This window comes from Anolis sagrei, chromosome 12 (assembly GCF_037176765.1).
Source record: "Anolis sagrei isolate rAnoSag1 chromosome 12, rAnoSag1.mat, whole genome shotgun sequence".
Classification (NCBI taxonomy): domain Eukaryota; kingdom Metazoa; phylum Chordata; class Lepidosauria; order Squamata; family Dactyloidae; genus Anolis; species Anolis sagrei.
In genome coordinates this window covers 14,565,394-14,588,076 of record NC_090032.1, presented here as the reverse complement: position 1 = coordinate 14,588,076, position 22,683 = coordinate 14,565,394, and the positions used below count along the sequence as shown (strand labels likewise).

The 22,683-nt window shown below is 42.7% G+C and overlaps 1 protein-coding gene across 2 annotated transcripts in view; it reads left to right on the top strand.

Moving 5' to 3' along the window:
- The window catches only part of PACS1 (phosphofurin acidic cluster sorting protein 1), a 103,566-nt gene extending 81,285 nt beyond the window's left edge, over positions 1–22,281 (top strand). For both annotated transcript variants that reach the window (XM_067472456.1, XM_067472455.1), the window contains exons 19-24: positions 546–588; positions 7,054–7,096; positions 8,972–9,107; positions 13,604–13,830; positions 17,544–17,663; positions 19,800–22,281. In XM_067472456.1, the coding sequence (XP_067328557.1) occupies positions 546–588; positions 7,054–7,096; positions 8,972–9,107; positions 13,604–13,830; positions 17,544–17,663; positions 19,800–19,912 (682 nt within the window). In that variant the 3' untranslated portion in view covers positions 19,913–22,281. The remainder of the gene's footprint in view (positions 1–545; positions 589–7,053; positions 7,097–8,971; positions 9,108–13,603; positions 13,831–17,543; positions 17,664–19,799) is intronic.
- Positions 22,282–22,683: the final 402 nt, after the last annotated feature.

Here is a 22,683-nt window from a genome sequence, read left to right as displayed (position 1 = left end):
CACGTGGCTCCAGCAGAGAAGAGCTCTTTGCCCCACCCCAGCCATTCCACAGATATATAAACCAATTGTCCTAATTCCAACAGACCTCACAACCTCTGAGGATGCTTGCCATAGATGCAGGCGAAACGTCAGGAGAAATGCCTCTAGAACATGGCCCTATAGCCCGAAAAAACCCACAAGAACCTAGTGATTCCAGCCATGAAAGCCTTCGACAATACATTAAACCCAGCAGAGTTTTAAAACTTGAAGTTCCTGGGTTTTGTCAGTGGTTTAAAACCAGTTTTGTCAGCAGAACTGAAGTCATTTCCTGCCTTGGATTGTTTCAAAGGAGTGATATGTTCCTCTCTGAACTCTCCACAATGGCATTCCCTAACAGCTTTCCTGCTGCAGCATGTGAAAGAGGAGGTTAGGCTGAACACATAAACCTCAGTGTATTGGTTTATGTCATTTTTTGAAGCAAGTGGAAAAGAAAAGAGAAGCCCCACTCTTCTACATATATTCTTTCCTGTCTGTTGGAGTTTAATTTCTGTTTTCTTTGCCTTCAGCCAAGATGAAGATTCTTACCAGAAGTTCATCCCTTTCATTGGGGTAAGGAAGTCTCCGTTGCTTGGATATTTCACCCCATAATTGCACACACATTCTGTTGAATTGATTCGTATGATAATTTAAAGAAAACCAATTTCTTAAAACTAGAGCTCATGCATTTCTCTTTGATCCATTTAACTTTTGCAATTAATATAATTCACAAGACTGCCATCCAATTCTACAGTCCTCCCTTATCTGTTGATGCTGAATAGAAGTTGTGGCATGAAGCATCAGAAGTGTGATTTAACTTGTCTAAATGCATGAGGGATGTTCATGAAAAATTTCCTTTGACCCGCTTCTATTTATCACTGGGTGCTGAAACTACATGTGTAATGATATAAGTCTCTATAGCAGTGTTTCTTAACCTGGGGGTCGGGACCCCTCAGGGGGTCATGAGGGGGTGCCAGGGGGGTCGCCAAAGACCATCAGAAAACATAGTATTTTCTGTTGGTCATTGGGATTCTGTGTGGGAAGTTTGACCCAATTCTAATGTTGGTTGAGTTCAGATGCTCTTTGATTGTAGGTGAACTATAAACCCCAACAACTACAACTCCCAAATGTCAAGGTTTATTTTCCCCCAGACTCCACCAGTGTTCACATTTGGGCATATTGAGTATTTGTGCCAAGTTTGGTCCAGATCCATCATTGCATGAATCCACAACACTCCTCTGGATATAGGTGAACTACAACTCCCAAAATGCCCACCAAACCCTTCCAGTGTTTTCTGTTGGTCATGGGAGTTCTGTGTGCCAAGTTCGATTTAAATCCATCGCTGGTGGAGTTCAGAATGCTCTTTGATTATAGGTGAACTATAAATCCCAGCAACTACAACTCCCAAATTACAAAATCACCCCCCCCCCCAACCCCACTAGCATTCACATTTGAGTTTATTGGGTATTTGTGCTCAATTTAGTCCAGTGAATGAAAATACATCCTGCTTATCGGATATTTACATTGCAATTTATAACAGTATTAAAACGACAGGTATCAAGTAGCAACGAAAACAATATTATGGTTGGGGGTCACCACAACATATGGAACGGCATTAAGGGGTCACGGCATTTGCAAGGTTGAGAACCACTGCTCTATAGGTTACAACTCAGAACTGAGAACGCTCTTGATTGTACAGGCGCTGAAGTGGTGTGAGGTTTGACAATGGAGCCAGTGGACCCAACGATTTCTTGGTTTCAATACCATCAGATTAGAGAGAATTTTAATATAGATAATAAACTAGGCTTTGAAACAAAAGAAAGATTCTGGGACAAGATAATAAAGGTTGACACAAAGTTAAAAAGTCAACCTAGCTGTGCCCTGCCACGCGTTGCTGTGGCCTATAGTAAGAATTTTCGAAGTAGAGGTAGATATCTGTACTATTATGAAAGAGAGGTACCTACCTTCCCCCCTTTTTTTCCCCTTCCCCTTTGTCTCTTTTCTTCCTTCTCTATCTCTTTCTTTCATTCCTTCTTTCGGTCTTTGGTTTCATCCTTCTCTCTTTCCTTCCCCCCCCCCTTTCTCTACTTCTTCCTTTGTCTCCTTTCTTCCCTCTGTGTTTCCTTCCTTCCTTTCACTTTTTCTTATTTCCTTTTCTCCTTCCTTCTTTCTTTACTTCTTTCCTGCATTTCCCTCCATTTTTCTTTCCTTTCTACTTTCTCTTCTTCCTTCCTTCGGTACCTCTTGCTTTCCTTCCTCCTCCCCTTCCTTCCCTCTTTCCTTCCCTCCTTCCTTCTTTCCCTCCCTCCTTCTCTCTTTCCTTCCTTCTCCCTTTCCCTCCTTCATTCCTTCCCTTTTTCCCTCCCTCCTTTCTTCTCTCCTTCCTTCCTATCTGTTCTCCTCCAATACCATGGTAGAGTCCCTGCTAACTATTCTATGAGTCTATTTAATATAGTAACATATAGTAGTAACATTATATTATATAGTAGTATATATAGTAGTATATATAGTAGTAAATGGAGCCCCCGGTGGCGCAGTGGGTTAAAGCACTGAGCTGCTGAGCTTTTGATCGAAAGGTCGCAGGTTCGATTCCGGGGAGCGGCGTGAGCTTCCGCTGTCAGCCCTAGCTTCTGCCAACCTAGCAGTTCGAAAACATGCAAATGTGAGTAGATCAATAGGTACCGCTCCGGCGGGAAGGTAAGGGCGCTCCATGCAGTCATGCCGGCCACATGACCTTGGAGGTGTCTACGGACAACGCTGGCTCTTCGGCTTAGAAATGGAGATGAGCACCACACCCCAGAGTCAAGACATGACTGGACTTAATGTCAGGGGACATTATAGTAGTAAATATGTGAGAGGAAGCCACAGGGAGGAGGGAGCAAACTTGTTTTCTGATTCCTTGGAGACTAGGATGCGGGACAATGGCTTCAAACTACAAGAGAGGAGATTCCATCTGAACATGAGGAAGAACTTCCTGACTGTGAGAGCCGTTCAGCAGTGGAACTCTCTGCCCCGGATTGTGGTGGAAGCTCCTTCTTTGGAAGCTTTTAAACAGAGGCTGGATGGCCATCTGTCGGGGGTGCTTTGAATGCAATATTCCTGCTTCTTGGCAGAATGGTGTTGGACTGGATGGCCCATGAGGTCTCTTCCAACTCTAGGATTCTAAGTCCCGTCTCTTGTTTATTAAAATGCCAAATATTAAAACATGCCCAACATTTGCAACTATAGTATTCCAAGGAGACACTATTTAGTTCTTTTAGCTTTGAGCGTTGTGTCATATGTATTTTTTTTTCCGTCAGAGCACAAATAAATGGCTCTTACATAAATAAAGACGGTCACTTTTCCCCACATAGATTTCCGCCTGACATTTCAAACCGCTGCTAACCTTCTTTTCCCCTTCACTGAACTAAACACGTTGGGCTGGATGTTCGAAATTACCTTCTGCTTTGACGCAGGGGAGGGCCTTAAGGCCCTCCCCTGCGTCAAAGCAGAAGGTAATTTCGAACATCCAGCCCAACGTGTTCAGGGGAACTGCTGCTATTTGCTAGAGTGACATAAACATGCCGGATGCTGGCCAGTGGAGGCCCCTCTTTCTCTGCAAAGGGATGAGTGCCCTCTAGCGGGAATCACAGTCTTGGCCAAGAAAAAGAAAATCAATACCATTCTCAGCTGTAAATAGTCTCCTATTTTTGCTTCTTGGGTGACTCAGCAGGCTGTGGCCAGGGATTATTATGGGGAAACTTCAAAGGTACGATTTGAAACTACTGCGTCAAGCCTCATGTGGATACTAATATCTACAGAATCGGAGATGGTGAGATTGCAAACCTGTGGTAGGTTAGAAATCCACAGATTAGGGAAAATGGGTGCACTGTTGCCTTTATAATACAGAATCACAGAGTTGAAGAGACTTCATGGGCCATCCAGTCCAACCTCCTGCCAAGAAGCAGGAATATTGCATTCAAATCACCCCTGACAGATGGCCATCCAGCCTCTGTTTAAAAGCTTCCAAAGAAGGAGCCTCCACCACACTCCAGGGCAGAGAGTTCCCCTGCTGAACAGCTCTCACAGTCAGGAAGTTCTTCCTCATGTTCAGATGGAATCTCCTCTCTTGTAGTTTGAAGCCATTGTTCTGCGTCCTAGTCTCCAGGGAAGCAGAAAACAAGCTTTCTCCCTCCTCCCTGTGGCCCCCGGTGGTGCAGTGGGTTAAAGCCCTGTGCCAGCAGTACTGAAGACCAACAGGTCGCCGGTTTGAATCCGGGGAGAGGCGGATGAGCTCCCTCTATCAGCTCCAGCTCCTCATGCGGGGACATGAGAGAAGCCTTCCACAAGGATGATAAAAACATCAAATCATCCGGGCGTCCCCTGGGCAATGTCTTTGCAGACGGCCAATTCTCTCACACCAGAAGCGACTTTCAGTTTCTCAAGTCGCTCCTGACATGGCAAAAAGAGTTGGAAGAGACCTCATGGGCCATCCAGTCCAACCCACTGCCAAGAAGCAGGAAAATTGCATTCAAACACCCCGACAGATGGCCATTTCTTTAAAAGCCTCCAAAGAAGGAGTCTCCATGACACTCTGGGGCAGAGAGTTCCCCTGCTGAACAGCTCTCACAGTCAGGAAGTTCTTATAGAGTCATAGAATCATAGAGTTGGAAGAGACCTCATGGGCCATCCAGTCCAACCGATTGCCAAGAAGCAGGAGAATTGCATTCAAACACCCCCGCAGATGGCCATCTAGCCTCTGCTTAAAAACCTCCAAAGAAGGAGCCTCCACCACACTCCAGGGCAGAGAGTTCCCCTGCTGAACAGATCTCACAGTCAGGAAGTTCTTATAGAATCATAGAGTTGGAAGAGCCCTCATGGGCCATCCAGTCCAATCCGCTGCCTAGAAGCAGGAGAATTGCATTCAAAGAACCCCCAGCAGATTATTTATTTATTTATTTATTTACAGCTTTTATATACCGCCCCTCTCACCCTGAAGGGGACTTAGGGCGTATTACAGTGTACACAAACATTCAATGCCAATTTTAACATACAACATATACAGACATACACAGAAGCTATTTAACTTTTTCTGGCCGCCAGGGAGCTGTCACTTTCATCGTCCATCTGCGACACTGATGAAGTACTTCTGCATTCCCCGCATGCTTTTTTGCTGGAGTGCTTTGCTGGAGTCTTTTTATGGCCTCATAAATTAGGTAATTTAGCCTCCCCACACTTTAAGGTGGTACCTAATTTTCCTACTTGACAGATGCAACTGTCTTTCTTGTTGCAAAGGTCGACAACAGGCTACACAATTGCTTGGAAACCCACTCCAACCCGGGCTGGCTTCAAACGCATGACCTTTTGGTCAGAGTGATCTTAATGCAGCTGACACTCAGCCAGCTGCGCCACACTGGCCATCCAGCCTCTGTTTAAAAGCCTCCAAAGAAGGAGCCTCCACCACACTCCAGGGCAGAGAGTTCCCCTGCTGAACAGCTCTCAGGAAGTTCTTATAAAATCATACGGTTGGAAGAGACTTCATGAGCCATCCAGTCTAACCCACTGCCAAGAAGCAGGAAAATTGCATCCAAAGCACCCCTGACAGATGGCCATCCAGCCTCTGTTTAAAAGCCTCCAAAGAAGGAGTCTGCACCACACTCTGGGGTAGAGAGTTCCCCTGCTGAACAGCTCTCACAGTCAGGAAGGTCTTAGAGAATCATAAAGTTGGAAGAGACCTTATGGGCCATCCAGTCCAACCTGCTGCCAAGAAGCAGGAAAATTGCATTCAAAGCACCCCCAACAGATGGCCACCCAGCCTCTGTTTAAAAGCCTCCAAAGAAGGAGTCTGCACCACACTCCAGGGCAGAGAGTTCCCCTGCTGAACAGCTCTCACAGTCAGGAAGTTCTTCCTCATGTTCAGGTGGAATCTCCTTTCTTGTAGTTTGAAGCCATTGTTCCATTACGTCCTAGTCCCCAAGGAAGCAGAAAACAAGCTTGCTCCCTCCTCCCTGTGGCTTGCTCTCATGTATTTATATATGGGTATCATGCCTCTCCTCAGCCTTCACTTCTTCAGAACATGGACTTGAAATAAAGTTGCCAAATTGGGACAGCCAATACTCCAGAAGACAGGAGCAGAATTCAAAACGATGTTCACAGATTAGAGAGATGGGCCAAAAATAACAAAATGAAGTTCAACAGGGACAAATGCAAGATACTCCACGTAGGCAGGAAAAACAAAATGCAAAGATACAGAATGGGGGACAATGCCTGGCTCGAGAGCAGGATGTATGAAAAAGATCTTGAGGTCCTCGTGGACAACAAGTTAGACATGAGCCAACAATCTTGGCAAAAAAAGCCAATGGGATTTTGGCCTGCATCAATAGGAGCGTAGTGCCTAGATCTAGGGAAGTCATGCTCCCCCTCTATTCCGCTTTGGTTAGACCACACCTGGAATATTGTGTCCAATTCTGGGCACCACATTTGAAGAGAGAGATTGACAATCTGAAATGTGTCCAGAGGAGGGCGACTAAAATGATCAAGGGTCTGGAGAACAAGCCCTATGAGGAGCGGCTTAAGGAGCTGGGCATTTTTAGCCTGAAGAAGAGATGGCTGAGAGAAGATATGATAGCCATGTATAAATATGTGAGAGGAAGTCACGGGGAGGAGGGAGCAAGTTTGTTTTCTGCTGCCCTGGAAACTACGATGTGAAACAATGGCTTCAAACTACAAGAAAGGAGATTCCATCTGAACATTAGGAAGAACTTCCAGGCTGTGAGAGTTGTTCATCAGTGGAACTCTCTGTCCCGGAGTGTAGTGGAGGCTCTTTCTTTGGAAGCTTTTAAACAGAGGCTGGATGGCTATCTGTCAGGAGTGCTTTGAATGCAATATTCCTGCTTCTTGGTGGGGGTTGGACTGGATGGCCCATGAGGTCTCTTCCAACTCTATGATTCGATGATTCTGCTTTCTATAATATCTGATAGGTTTTGTTTTGGGATGATTCCCCTTTAGTGCCCTTTGTCTCACTTTCTCCCTTTTCTTTCCTCCCCATCCTTTCTATAGGTAGTTAAAGTGGGCCTCATTGAAGACTCTCCTGCAGCTACAGGTATGGCTCACCTCATTGTTGTCCCCTTGAACAAAGGCCAGTTATTGTCATTTGCTCCACATCCTTGAACAGGGTAATTTTCTTGGATAACATAGATTAGGATTGACACAACTTGACAACTAGTGTGCTATGGTTTTGTAAAACACTGGAGATGTAAGGCATCAGGTGGCGATTTTCCAGGGAAAACGTATTGACTTAAGTATAACTCAAGGATGGGAAATGCAGCAGCTACTGATAAATTCCAAAATAAAAAAATGGATACCAATAGAATGACATTAATTGAGGCATCAGGAGTTTAAAAGTTTCTGAATATTTACCATACTCCAAAGAAGAGCCCCCGATGGCGCAGTGGGTTTTACCCTAGTGCCGGCAGGACTGAAGACCAACAGGTCGCAAGTTCGAATCCGGGGAGAGCGCAGATGAGCTCCCTGTATCAGCTCCAGCTCCTCATGCAGGGAGATGAGAGAAGCCTCCCACAAGGATGGTAAAAACATCAAAAATGTGGGCATTCCCTGGGCAACATCCTAGTAGACAGCCAATTCTCTCACACCAGAAGTGACTTGCAGTTTCTCAAGTCACTCCTGACATGACAAAAAAAAAATCCAAAGCAAAACAGTAAACTAGCTCTGTAAGTCAAAAAGTAGGGTCATGTCTATATATATATTTGTGTATATCTATATTCATATCTATCTATCTAGACATCTCTCTATATTTAGATAATTATATCTATATAGTATTTGCAAAGACATGTGAGGGGAAAATTCATATATAAATATATATATGTATATACACACACACTTTCCCATCGTTGTCAGCTATGGATCACACATATGGTAGTTTCTGCGCCTGAGCAGACAGCTTCGGAACCTTCTAGATAGATTTGAAAACTTTTCTGGCTGTTAGCCCCGCCCACTCTCCCCTTGTGAGTATAAGTAGCTGGTGGGCGGGGTGACTGTCTCAGTTCTTTTCATCCACTGCTTATGCAGCAGTTATGGAACCTCTCTCCCTCTGATCTTTGACTAGCTTTTATTCATACACACACAGAGAGATATACAGATATATTAGTACCAATATATATTTATCTATACCTATATCTATATAGGATTTGCAGAGAGTTGCAAACATGTGAGGGGAAAATTCATATATAAAAAATATGTATACAGGTACAGATACACAGGTACATGGAACTCTCTAGATAGCTGTAAGTATATAGGATTTGCAAAGATCTGCAACCATATGAGGGGAAATTCATGTATAAAATTAATATATATAGATAGATACAGATATATAGATATATAAGGATTGCAAAGGCTTACGGGTGAAATTCCTATGTATCTGTAGGAGAGATTAACAAATATTTCTGGGGAAAATGCTTTGATAAGATTAGTGGATTTTCCTGACTTGCAAGAGCTTCTCTCCCCCTCCTTTCCCATTTCAAAACATTCCAGCCTGGGAGGAGAAGCAGAAAAGAAAACACACTGTTGAAGGAGGGGAAGAGGAGAGAGACATATATCATATATTGCAAGCAGTGGCCTCTAGGCTCTGCTGCCCAGCTTGACCCCTTTATAAGCCGAGGAAGGCTTATAAAAAGGTCAGAAAAACTCAGTTTATCTTCAAGTATATATGGTATAATTCTTTCTGGTTGTGATGGTGGAAAGAATAATGATATACAGCAAGAAAGGACAACTCCTAGATAGGGGACACTCAGAATAGGTGACAAGTGCCTGAGAAAAACTTTTATTTTTACGTAGATGCCTTAATATCGAAGCAGATCTGAGAATTAAGATTGCTTCCAACTTGCATCATACTGGGACATGCCTTGGGCTCTTTCCTTATTCCTGAGGGCTACAGCTTAATGGTTTCCTTCCTTTTCAGGTGAGGGAGACGACTCACCGCTCATCAGCCTCACAGTTCCTTCTACGTCTCCTCCTTCTACCTCTGGCCTCGCCAGGGACATCACTGCCACTCCTCCATCATCTCCTTCTATGACTAGTGGATTAGCTATCATGGGGTAAGTTTGAGTATGGAAAGACTCTTCCTTCTAGTGGGTTCTCCCTACTCAGTAAATAAGAAAAATGCAAACTGCCTAGCAAAAAGCAGCCCCGAGTCCCCATCGGAGAGATGGTGGCGGGGGATAAATAAAGATTATTATTATTATTATTATTATTATTATTATTATTATTATTAGCAAACACCAGCTGTTTGTCCTTCTCTCCCTCTAATTGATTTCATAGAATCATAGAATCAAAGAGTTGGAAGAGACCTCCTGGGCCATCCAGTCCAACCCCATTCTGCCAAGAAGCAGGAATATTGCATTCAAATCACCCCTGACAGATGGCCATCCAGCCCCTGTTTAAAAGCTTCCAAAGAAGGAGCCTCCGCCACACTCTGGGGCAGAGAGTTCCACTGCTGAACGGCTCTAACAGTCAGGAAGTTATTCCTAATGTTCAGATGGAATCTCCTCTCTTGTAGTTTGAAGCCATTGTTCCGCGTCCTAGTCTCCAAGGAAGCAAGGGTTTATTTATTTACGACATTTATATGCCTCCCTTCTCACCCTGAAGGGGACTCAGAGCAGCTTACAAGATATATATATATATATATATACATACTATATATTATATTATTAACGTAGTACGATATCTATTATCTATTACTATATTGTATTATACCATTATAATATTATTAGTAATGTTGTAATCTATATAAATAAAAATGTAATGTTCGTTTGTGGGATTAACTTAACTCAAAAACCACTGGACGAATTGCCGCCAAATTTGGACACAAGACACCTACAAACCCAAGGAGTGACCATCACTCAAAACAAATTGATTTTGTCATTTGGAAGTTGTAGTTGCTGGGATTTATAGTTCACCTAAAATCAAAGAGCATTCCAAACTCCATCAACACTGGAATTGAACCAAACTTGGCACACAGAACTCCCATGACCAACAGAAAATATTGGAAGGGTTTGGTGGGCATTGACCTTGAGTTTGGGAGTTGTAGTTCACCTACATCCAGAAAGTACTGTGGACTCAAACAATGATGGATCTGGACCAAACTTGGCACATGCACTCAATATGCCCAAATATTAATACAGATGGATTTGGGGGGGAAATAGACCTTGACATTTGGGAGTTGTAGTCATTGGGATTCACAGTTCACCTACAATCAAAGAGCATTCTGAACCCCACAAAGGATAGAATCGGGGCAAATTTCTCACACAGAACCCCCATGACTAACAGAAAATACTTAAGGCCATCCAACTCCCTTCACGAGGGCAAGAAAACACAATCTAAGCCCTCCTGACAAAGAGCCATCCAACCATATATATAGATAGATATATATGATTCACACACACAGAGATATAGTATCATAGATTTGAAAGTGACCCCTAAAGAAGGACAATTCTATGTTGCATGTTCCAGAGTAGGCAAACCAGACCATCTCTACATCAACACAAGCATAAAGAAATTACATACATTGGAAACCAACACTTTCTCATTACTTTATTTTCCAGATCACCAGACTGGGCCACAGTAACGCGTGGCAGGGAACAGCAATAATAATACTAATAGTATTATTAGTAATATTGTAATATTATTAATTGTAATATTATTAGTAATATAATTACTAATTAATTAATTAATAGTAATATAATTCTGCCAAAACTGAACCATTTTCAGGTTACAAGGAAAGGAAAAAATGCCTCTTGCACTTTTCCAGCAGTGATGTTGGCATGTTCTGACAGCTTTCTAAAGCAGCTGAATTTGGTTCTGAGTGCTGTCAAAGTTAAGCAGCACATCCAGTCTTCTTGCCAGGCTGCTTTGATATATATGTGTGTGTGTGTGTGTGTGTCAAAAAGTTTTGCCTCCTGTGTCATAAAAATGTTACAAATGAACATATAACAGCAGAAGTTGTTGCAGATTATAGTCCGAACTGTCCTCTGCACAAAACTACCGTTCAGTGTAGTCACCATCAATTTGTACACATTTGTGCCATGGTTTAACCCAGGCATCAAAATCACTTTGGAAAGATTCAGGGTTTTGCTTCGTGACCCATGGTTTTAAAGCTGTTTTAACGTCATTCAAGTCATTGAACCTGAAACCACGTGGCTTGTTTTTTAGAGGTCCAAACATGTAAAAATCAGAAGGGGCTGAATCATAAACATTCTTCAAGCGATGATGAATTTCCTTAGATGCACAGCCAAAAATTCAATGATGACTCTTTCTTTTAGCTTTAGCTTTAGCTTTAGCTTTAGCATCTGTATACTTGTCCATTGTGCCCTGCCTCATGTACAGAGGAGGAATTGTTGTAGGCTACAGACAGTGCTGTTGCTGTTGGCCGTTTTTGGTCAAAAGATATTTAGTCACCTGCACACCTTCTATTTTATCAGTTTTATACTAATTTATGCCATGCTTTTGATATGAAATAATAATAATAATAAGCTTTAGATTCATGATTCTAATAATTCAATCTGAACAAGAAAATACCATACCGTATACTATACTGGACATAATGAGTATGGACAAACGGACCTCTTTATTACCAAATTAAAGGTAGATGGGTTGTTGTAGGTTTTTTCGGGCTATATGGGCATGGTCTAGAGGCATTTTCTCCTGACGTTTCGCCTGCATCTATGGCGAGCATCCTCAGAGGTAGTGAGGTCTGTTGGAAGTATGAAAATGGGTTTATATATCTGTGGAATGACCAGGGTGGGACAAAGGACTTTTGTCTGCTGGAGCTAAGTGTGAATGTTTCAACTGACCACCTTGATTAGTATTTAATGGCTTGGAAGTGCCTGGGGGAATCTTTTTTTTGTTGAGAGGTGATTTGATGTGCCTGATCGTTTACTCTCTGTTGTTTTGCTGTTGTAATTTTTGAGTTTTTTAATACTGGTAGCCAGATTTTGTTCATTTTCATGGTCTCTTCCTTTCTGTTGAAATTGTCCACATGTGTGTGGATTTCAATGGCTTCTCTGTGTAGTCTGACATGGTGGTTGTGAGAGGTAGATGTTTAAAAACACGGACTGTACACTATTTAAGGACTATTTGAAAGAGATTAAAATCAATTTGATAATATAAAGTAAATGGAACAAACAACAAGTCACTTCAAAAACTCCAAATAGAGGAGGAACAGACAGATAAACAAAACCAGAAAGAACAATATGCGACCCCAAGGAAGAAGATTGGGAAGATCAACACAGAATTTTAATTTCTTTCGTTTCTTTCTTTTTTTCCCCTCAATCTTCTCTTCCTCTCTCTATCTCTTTACATGATCACATCTTTTCCGTTTTCCCCTTTGGAGATCTCATTTTTACTTTTAAACCTTCACTGTATAAAAAATCTCAATGAAAATATATATTAAAAAAAGAAAAGACTATACCAGTAGAGTAAGGTTACCTCTATCATATCATGCATAGATAGTCCAGTAACTGTGAAAGAAATCAAAATTAGAGCGATGGAGGCATTACTTTTTGACCCACCCTTGTGCGTGCTTGTGTGTGTGTGTGTGTATTTATATATATTTCCAATGGTAGCATGTCTGAGATTTTCAGTGCAGTCACTGGTACATTTTAATAAGAGATTTCCATCGTTGTGTAGAGTCTACATTTCCATCTTGATCCTATAATCCAGGTGTTCTTTGGGAGGTTCTTGAATGAGGTGTACAAAATATTTTCCTTCTTGCTGCTTTATCTATCTTTTTCTTATAGTCAGAACTTCCTACTAGGTCAGTGTTTCTCAACCTGGGAGTCGGGACCCCTGGGGGGGTCATGAGCGGGGTGTCAGAGGGGTCACCAAAGACCACCAGAAAACACAGTATTTTCTGTTGGTCATGGGGGTTCTATGTGATTAGTTTGTCCCAATTCTATCATTGGTGGGGTTCAGAATGCTCTTTGATTGTAGGTGAACTATAAATCCCAGCAACTACAACTCCCAAATGTCAAGGTCTGTTTTCCCCACACTTGGGCATATTGGGTATCCATGCTAAATTTGGTCCAGATCCATCATTGTTTGAGTCCACAGTGCTCTCTGGATGTAGGTGAACTACAACTCAAGGTCAATGCCCACCAAACCCTTCCAGTATTTTCTGTTGGTCATGGAAGTTCTGTGTGCCAAGTTTAGTTCAATTCCATCGTTAGTGGACTTCAGAATGCTCTTTGATTGTAAGTGAACTATACATTCCAGCAACTACAACTTCCAAATGACAAAATCAATCCCTCCCCCAACCTTACCAGTATTCAAATTTGGGTGGATCAGGTATTTGTGACAAATTTGGTCCAGTGAATGAAAATACATCCTGTGTGTGTGTGTGTGTGTTGATTCATAACAGTAGCAAAATTAGAGTTATGAAGCAGCAATGAAAATAATTTTATGCTTGTGGGTCACCGCACCATGAGGTACTGTATTAAGGGGTTACGGCATTAGTAAGGTTGAGAAACACTGTACTAGGTGTGATGAACTTGCTGTGCATTTGTTCGCATCACCTCTTTTCTCTCTGGGATCACAGGTCCCCCAATAGTCCTTACGGAGATGTCATTGGCCTGCAAGTGGACTACTGGCTAGCCCAGTCCTCTGAGAAGAAGAAGGAAGGGGAGAAAAAGGACGCCAGTTCCAAAAACACGCTCAAGAGTGTCTTCCGCTCTGTGCAAGTGTCACGGCTTCCAAACAGCGGGGAAACTCAGTTGTCTGGGACCATGGCCATGACTGTTGTCACCAAAGAGAAGAATAAGAAAGGTGAGTAATATGGAGTGGAACTTCCTTCTTGCAGAGGCTTCCTGCTTGTGTGCATGATGGAATGAGGCTTTTGTGCAGGGGCCTAGGAGAGAGCTGTTTTTTTTTTCCTGTTCCATCAAGGTGCTCAATGGCAATGGAGACTTGCGGCATTCCTCCTCCCCAAATGTATCACTCTAGATGCACCACCTGTTGTTTCTTACCTTGAGAAATGTTGGAAATGGCAACTTTCAAAGCCTTCACTATTTGTTAATGCCTATATGCTAACTTGTATTGTAAGTATAATATTATCGAAGGCTTTCATGGCCGGAATCACTGGGTTGTTGTAGGTTTTTTCGGGCTATATGGCCATGGTCTAGAGGCATTCTCTCCTGATGTTTCGCCTGCATCTATGGCAAGCATCCTCGGAGGTAGTGAGGTCTGTTGATGTGACCCAATTGTTGATCTGGTTTTCGGATAACTAGGACATCTAGAAAAGGCAGTGTTCCTTCATTTTCTTTTTCCATGGTGAACTGGATGTTTGGATGGATGCTGTTAAGATGGTTCAACAGGTTCCTGGACCCAAACATCCAGTTCACCATGGAAAAAGAAAATGAAGGAACACAGATAGATATCTACAAAAAAAACTCCAACCATCACCCAAGTCAAAAAAGAAGCACAACAACAGAGAGGAAACAAACAAGGACATCTAATCACCTCTCAACAAAAGTTTGCCCCAGGCTCTGTCAGACCATGCTAATCAAGGTGGTCAGTTGAAACATTCACACCTAGCTCCAGCAGACAAGAGTCCTTTGTCCCACCCTGGTCATTCCACAGATATATAAACCCACTTTCCTAGTTCCAACAGACCTCACTACCTCTGAGGATGCTTGCCATAGATGCAGGCGAAACATCAGGAGAGAATGTCTCCCTTACCCCCACCATACTCCCTTCCCCTCCCTAGTTTTTAAGTTATAACCGATATGTCAATGATTAACATCTGTTTGATGTACCGATACCAAAAAACTTTAATAAAAAGCATTAAAAAAAAGGAGAGAATGTCTCTAGACCATGACCATATAGCCCGAAAAAACCTATATCATATAATATTATATGATAATATTATATGATAAGAAACAAAGATGGCAGGTACCTAACAGAAGCTGAAGAGATCAAGAGAAGGTGGCGAGACTATACAGGAGATCATTATAGGAAGGATAATAATATCGAGGATAGTTTTGACGGTGTGGTGAGTGAATTAGAACCAGAGATCCTGAGGAGTGAGGTTGAATGGTCCTTAAAAAGCATTGCTAACAACAAGGCAGCAGGAGACGACGGGATCCCAGCTGAACTGTTTAAAATCTTAAAAGATGATGCTGTCAAGGTGATGCATGCCATATGCCAGCAAATATAGAAAACACAAGAATGGCCATCAGACTGGGAAAAAATCAACTTATATCCCCATACCAAAAAAAGGGAAATGCTAAAGACGGCTCAAACTTTTGAACAGTGGCCCTTATTTCTCATGCCAGTAAGATCATGCTCAAGATCCTGCAAGGAAGACTCCAGCAATACATGGAGCGAGAGCTGCCAGATGTACAAGCTGGGTTTAGAAAAGGCAGAGGAACGAGAGACCAAATTGCCAATATCCAGATGCTGGAAAATGGAGAAAGGCAGGGAGTTTACAGAAAAACATCTATTTCTGTTTTATTGACTATTCTAAAACATTAGACGGTGTGGATCATAATAAATTGTGGCAAGTCCTTGGTGGGATGGGCATACCAAGCCACCTTGTCTCTCTCCTGAGGAATCTGTATAAGGACCAAGTAGCAACAGTAAGAACTGACCACCGAACAACAGACTGGTTCGAGATTGGGAAAGGCGTATGGCAGGGTTGTATCCTCTCACCCAACCTATTCAACTTGTATGCAGAACACATCATGCGATGTGCAGGGCTTGACGAATGCAAGGCTGGAGTGGAAATTGCTGGAAGAAACATTAACAACCTTAGATATGCAGACGATACCGCTTTTTTACTCTATTATTATTATTATTTTATTACATTTATTATTTTACTCTATTTATTATTAGTATTATTTATTTACTTTATTATTATTGCATTTATTATTTTACTTTATTTTTATTGTTACTTCATTTATAATTTTACTATGGTATCACTGTTATTACATTTCCATTATTTTACTCTATTATTGTTGTTGTTGTTGTTATTATTATTATTATTATTATTATTTATTATTATTATCCTGACACAAAAACACAGTATGATAACAGCAAATGAGGTATATATGCTGGATTTCATTATTATTATTATTATTATTATTATTATTATTATTATTATTGGAAGGATACATAAGCACATTTACACTGAAGATTACAATAATGATTCAATCAGAGCTGGATAGTCTTATCTTAAATTACAGTTTTATGTAAATATTCAAAAGCATTTAACCTACTGATGCCTCAATTAATGTAATTTTATTGATATCTATTTTTATTTTGAAATTTACCAGTAACTCCTGCATTTCCCACCCTCGGCTTATAAACAAGTCAATAAGTTTTCCCAGTTTTTTGTGGTAAAATTAGGTGCCTCGGCTTATATTCGGGTCAGCTTATACTCAAGTATATATGGTATAGGTTTTAGGCAACTGCAATTTCAACTTCAAAGAAACACTTTAAAACTCTCCTAGCTCATTTTCTGTTTTTTGTGCAGTGGCATGTCTTTGTCCCTGACAGTTCAAAGACATGGTTTATAAGTTTAACAGCTGAGTTACCTCTGTGCCATTACATGAATGCTTGTGAACATCACTTCATACCTTTCCTTGAATAGTGGTTTTCAAAAGGTGGTCTCCAGATGTTCATGGAGGTGCACATTGTGAAGGAGTGTGGTTAAACTTACTGCCACCTAATCTGTGAGGGAAGCCGGCAACGATCAATATCAGCTTAGGAGCTATTTTATAAAGGGACTATTAATTACAGAAGGCTTTATTCATTTGATAGCGTAGCGTTTACTGTCCCTGGCTTGACTTTACTTCTTATGCAGGCTGTTTGCCTTGAGAGAAACTGTATCAGGCAAGGCTTGAGGAAAACAGTAACAAGTTTATTTTAACAGGAGTATAACATGTTTAACTGTTTCTTCACAAGAGGCACAAATCTTGATTGGTTACATTAGTAAGGTTTCTTGAGTAATCTCAGGCACAGACTTCAAGACGTTTCTATAAGCAGATGTAACTCTTCTGGACAACTGTCCTAAATAAAACAAATAAGCTAAAAGGCTTATTAACAGAATTGGCTCCCAGCCAAACCTTGATTCTTAACTCAGAATCAATAACCCCCTGTAGTTTTATCACTACCAGGTCCTTTTCTGTAACCCCTTTGGTCACCAATTAATTCCCTGAATCTCCACCCAGAGACTCAGTCTTCCCAGTAGCTCACCGGCTTACTGACTGACTTTCAAAACAGCTGCCCCGTCCCTGTTGCTATGGCAACTCAGCTAACGCCAAGCCACCATCTCCAACAAAATATATTCCTTCATACTTACCATTTATCAACCACTGTCTAAACAACACATAAACATGAGAATAAAAGTTACACATCGTCACACACATTTGCCAAAAGGATGTGACATCATTTTTCCTTTTCAAAAGGTTTATGAATGCCATTTTCCCAAAAAGATAAATGGTTTCTTTTCATGAAGTGGAGTCTTTTGTGCCTTCCAGTTCCCACAATTTTTCTGAGCAAGAAACCCAAAGAGAGAGAGGTCGATTCCAAGAGCCAAATGATTGACGGAATCAGCCGGTTGATCTGCTCTGCGAAACAGCAGCAAACTATGCTGAAAGGTAATGCTTGCATCCACAGTTCCTGTGTTGGATACCTAGATGGGTTTTAATGTGGTAAGGGTCATTGTCATTTTCATTATAGTGCGTTTATTTATAGATTCCCAAACTATACATTTAAAAGCTCCTGGCTGCAAACTTACACTATAAAGCAGTGGTTCTCATCCTTCCTAATGCTGTGACCCCTTAATACAGTTCCTCATGTTATAGTGACCCCCAATCATAAAATTATTTTCTTTGTTACTTTGTAACTGGAATTTTGCTACTGTCATGAATCATAATTTAAATATCTGATATGCAGGATGTATTTTCATTCACTGGACCAAATTTGGCACAAATACCCAGTACAACCAAATTTGAATACTGGTGGGGTTGGGGGAGGGGACGGATTGATTTTGTCATTTGGGAGTTGTAGTTGCTGGGATTTATAGTTCATCTAAAATCAAAGAGCATTCTGAACTCCACCAAGGATGGAATTGAACCAAACTTGGCAGACAGAACTCCCATGCCCAAGAGAAAATACTGGAAGGGTTTGGTGGGCATTGACCTTGAGTCTTGGAGTTGTAGTTCACCTACATCCAGAGAGCCCTGTGGACTCAAACTGATGGATTTGGACCAAATTTGGCACAAATCCTCAATATGCCCAAATGTGAACACTGGTGGAGTTTGGGGAAAATAGACCTTGACATTTGGGAGTTGTAGTTGCTGGGATTTATAGTTCACCTACAATGAAAGAGCAATCTGAACCCCACCAATGATAGAATTAGGCCTAACTTCTCACACAGAGTGAGAAGTTAACACACAGTGGGTTAAAGCGCTGAGTTGCTGAGCTTGTTGACTGAAAGGTTGCAGGTTTGATTGTGGGGAATGGCGTGAGCTTCCACTGTCAGCCCTAGCTTCTGCCAACCTAGCAGTTTAAAAACATGCAAATGTGAGTAGATCAATAGGTACCGCTCCGGCGGGAAGGTAACGTCGCTCCATGCAGTCATGCCGGCCACATGACCTTGGAGGTGTCTATGGACAACGCCGGCTCTTCGGCTTTGAAATGAGCACCACACCCCAGAGTCAGACATGACTGGACTTAATGTCAGGGGACAACCTTTTTCTCTCTCACACAGAACCCCCATGACCAACAGAAATACTGTGTTTCCTGATGGTCTTTGGCGACCCCTCTGACACCCCCTCACGACCCCCCCCCCAGGGGTCCCAACTCCCAGGTTGAGAAACACTGCTCCAGATAGAGTAGATAGATTAGATAGAGATAGGTAGGTAGGTAGGTAGATTGATCAGGAGGACTGCTGGGAGTTGCAGTCCAAGAATAGGTAGAGAAGAAAGAAAGGGGAGGAAGAGAAAGAAAAGGGAAGGGAAAAGGAAGAAAGGAAGGAAGGAGGGAGGGAGGGAGGAGGGAAGGAAGGAATGAAGGAAGGAGGGAGGGAGGGGGGAGGGAGGGAGGGAGGGAGGGAGGGAGGGAAGGAAGGGAGGAGGGAAGGAAGGAAGGAGGGAGGGAGGGAGGGAAGGAAGGAAGGAAGGAAGGAGGGAGGGAGGGAGGGAGGAGGGAAGGAAGGAAGGAGGGAGGGAAGGAAGGAAGGAAGGAAGGAAGGAAGGAAGGAAGGAAGGAAGGAAGGAAGGAAGGAGGGAGGAGGGAAGGAAGGAAGGAAGGAAGGAAGGAAGGAAGGAGGGAGGGAGGGAGGGAGGGAGGGAGGGAAAGAAGGAGAGAAGGAAGGAAGGAAGGAGGGAGGGAGGGAGAGAAGGGAGGGAAGGAAGGAGGGAGGGAAGGAAGGAAGGAAGGAAGGAAGGAGGGAGGGAGGGAGGGAGGGAAAGAAGGAGGGAAGGAAGGAAGGAGGGAGGGAGGGAGAGAAGGGAGGGAGGGAGGGAGAGAAGGGAGGGAGGGAGGGAGAGAAGGGAGGGAGGGAGGGAGGGAGGGAGGGAGGGAGGGAGGGAGGGAAGGAAGGAAGGAAGGAAGGAAGGAAGGAAGGAAGGAAGGAAGGAAGGAAGGAAGGAAGGAAGGAGAGAAATAAAGGAGGAGAGAAAGAGGGAGGGAAGGTTGGCCACAGCAATGCGTGGTGGGTATGGCTAGTAATAATAATAAAAAGAAAAACAACAATAGGCTGCCTCATAAGAGCCTTTTGTCTTTTCTAGTTTCCATCGATGGAGTGGAATGGAGCGACATTAAGTTTTTCCAGCTCGCCGCACAGTGGCCAACCCATGTGAAACACTTCCCTGTTGGACTCTTCGGTTCAAAGCCAGCCTGATGTGGGCCATGCCTCTTTCCTGCATCCTCATTGCTCTGTGATGTGTCATCAACCGTGTCCAAATTGTCGGCCAAATCGGAGCTCTCCTGTGATAACGTCGCCCATTCCTGTGTCTTGCTCTGGCCTCACTAGGGAGGGACCAGCTTTGGATGCCAAGAGAGACGCTACATTTTTTTGTCTCCAGCCAAGGAGCACCCACGGACACCCCTTTTTCTGTATTTTGCTGCCACATTTGTGTCGTGGGCATCTGGCGTCCCCTCTAAGTGTCCTGCCTCTTGAGAATGCATCTCAAAAGATTTCAGTTCTGCTCACCTTTCGTTATACTTTTGCACACTCCTTACTTGAGCTGCCCTGGCACGCCTGTGTCTTCCGGAAGAATGTGTTTTGAGGATTGCCTTCAACAACATCGTTCCTTTTCTTGCATCCTTGAACCAGACGAGAGCGTTGACCTCTCAAGAGTTCTTCTCGGCCTTGGCCTTCTCAAAAGCACAAAGCCTGCGTCGGCTCCACTTTGCTATCCATTAACAGTTGAGACCCTTTCTCTTCTTCTCCAGCCCCTCTTTGTTTCACAATCACAAGGGCAAACATGTCAAATTGTTGGAAGGCGCCTGATCCAACGTGTGAGCTTGCCTGGATGAAGATCGGAAGGTTCATTTTGGAGTGAATTTGAAGCTGGTGCTGTCTTTGGTTGTCCCACCCACTCTACTGGCTTAACCATGTGCATTCACTGTTCTGTAATGGTACTAATATTTCTTATGGTTTTTTTTTAAGGAAACACATTCTTCCCAACTAAAGAAGGGACATAATTAACTAATGTATAGGCTACATTCCAAGTAAGACCCAACTTGCTAAGGTGGTATTACAGTACGATGCACAAGGAGATCAGGAGAGGCAGTTTGCCCAGCCATCTCTTCTTCTGCCGGCTTATCCTGTTCACTTTTTGGGATCACAGCAGCATGCCTGCCTGCCTGCCTTTTAAACATTTCACTTTCCAAAAGGCTTTGTCACAAGGCCTTTGGGAATATATATGTGCCAATCAGAAGTCACAGACGTTGGTAGATGCTCCATTTCGAAAACACATGTTGGGACGAGTAAGAGCCTTTGTAATGAGATTTCCCTGTTGAAGGGAGTTGGTTGAATATTACTCTGCCAATTCAAAATGGCAGTTTCTAGCTCTAATAGGGCAGGAAGTTGAGATCGGAGATTATACGTTTTCCTAGAGGAGGCCTATGTTACAATGGTCATTATTTTTTCAAAAGAGATATCCCTTCAAACACCTTCTAAAATATATTGTCGAAGGCTTTCATGGCTGGAATCACTGGGTTGTTGTAGGTTTTTTTGGGCTATATGGCCATGTTCTAGAGCAGTGGTTCTCAACCTGGGGTCCCCAGATGTTTTTGGCCTTCAATTCCCAGAAATCCCAGCCAATTTACCAGCTGTTAGGATTTCTGGGAGTTGAAAGCCAAAAACATCTGAGAACCACTGTTCTAGAGGCATTCTCTCCTGACATTTCGTCTGCATCTTTGGCAACCATCCTCAGAGGTAGTGAGGTCTGTTGGAACTAGGAAAATGGGTTTATATATCTGTGGAATGACCAGGGTGGGACAAAGAACCCTTGTCTGCTGGAGCTAGGTGTGAATGTTTCAACTGACCACCTTGATGGCCTGGCAGTGCCTGGGGCAATCTTTTATTGAGAGGTGATTAGATGTCCTTGTTTGTTTCCTCTCTGTTGTTGTGCTTCTTTTTTGACTTGGGTGATGATTGGAGTTTTTTTGTAGATAGCTGTCCCTGATTGTTTCCTCTCTGTTGTTTTGCTCTTGTAATTTTAGAGTTCTATTATTATTATTTCTTAAAGTTTTGACAATGATACATAAAAGGAAAAAAGGGGGAAAGAATAAAAAACTGGTAGGGGCATTGATGGGGTAAGAGTTGAGGGGGGAGGATTGGGATAGGTTTTGGGTTTGTGGGGAAGCAGTGAAACAAAACAGTAAAAAAGGGACCAAAGAGTGGTGGTGGAGGGAGTGGTGGTGGTGGAGGGACAAATTCAGTCTCCTAGCACTTTCCTGTTTAGTCTGGAGATGTTTCCTTTATCAATCTTGCTATTGTCTGATCCGTGCTACATTACGTTGTCTTCTCAGTTATCTCGCAGCCAAAAACGAGGAAACCATGAAAATGAGCAAAACCTGGCTACCAGTATTAAAAAAACTCTAAAATTACAACAGCAAAACAACAGAGAGGAAACAATCAGGGACAGCTAATCACCTCTCAACAAAAGATTGCCCCAGGCACTAACAAGCCACACCAAAAAAACTGCCAGGCCATCAAATGCTAATCAAGGTGGTCAGTTGAAACATTCACACCTAGCTCCAGCAGACAAGAGTTCTTTGTCCCACCCTGATATATAAACCCTTTTTCCTAGTTCCAGCAGACCTCACAACCTCTGAGGATGCTTGCCATAGATGCAGGTGAAACGTCAGGAGAGAATGCCTCTAGAACATGACCATACAGCCTGAAAAAAACCTACAACAACCTTCTAAAATAAATTAATCCCATTTACGGAGAAGATTGATCACTACATTTTTGGGACCATGACACTAGTCTTGGCTGAAAACGTACCTGGGCACATGATGGGTCAAAAGACCTTATTTGCCCAAAGCCTACGATGCCTCTCTTTCACCAAGTGGGGCATGGAGCCCAAAACCAGATCCCTTTTGCATTTGGAAACAACGAGCTCCTTCGAAAATTGATTTTGAATGAAATAGTGGATGGGT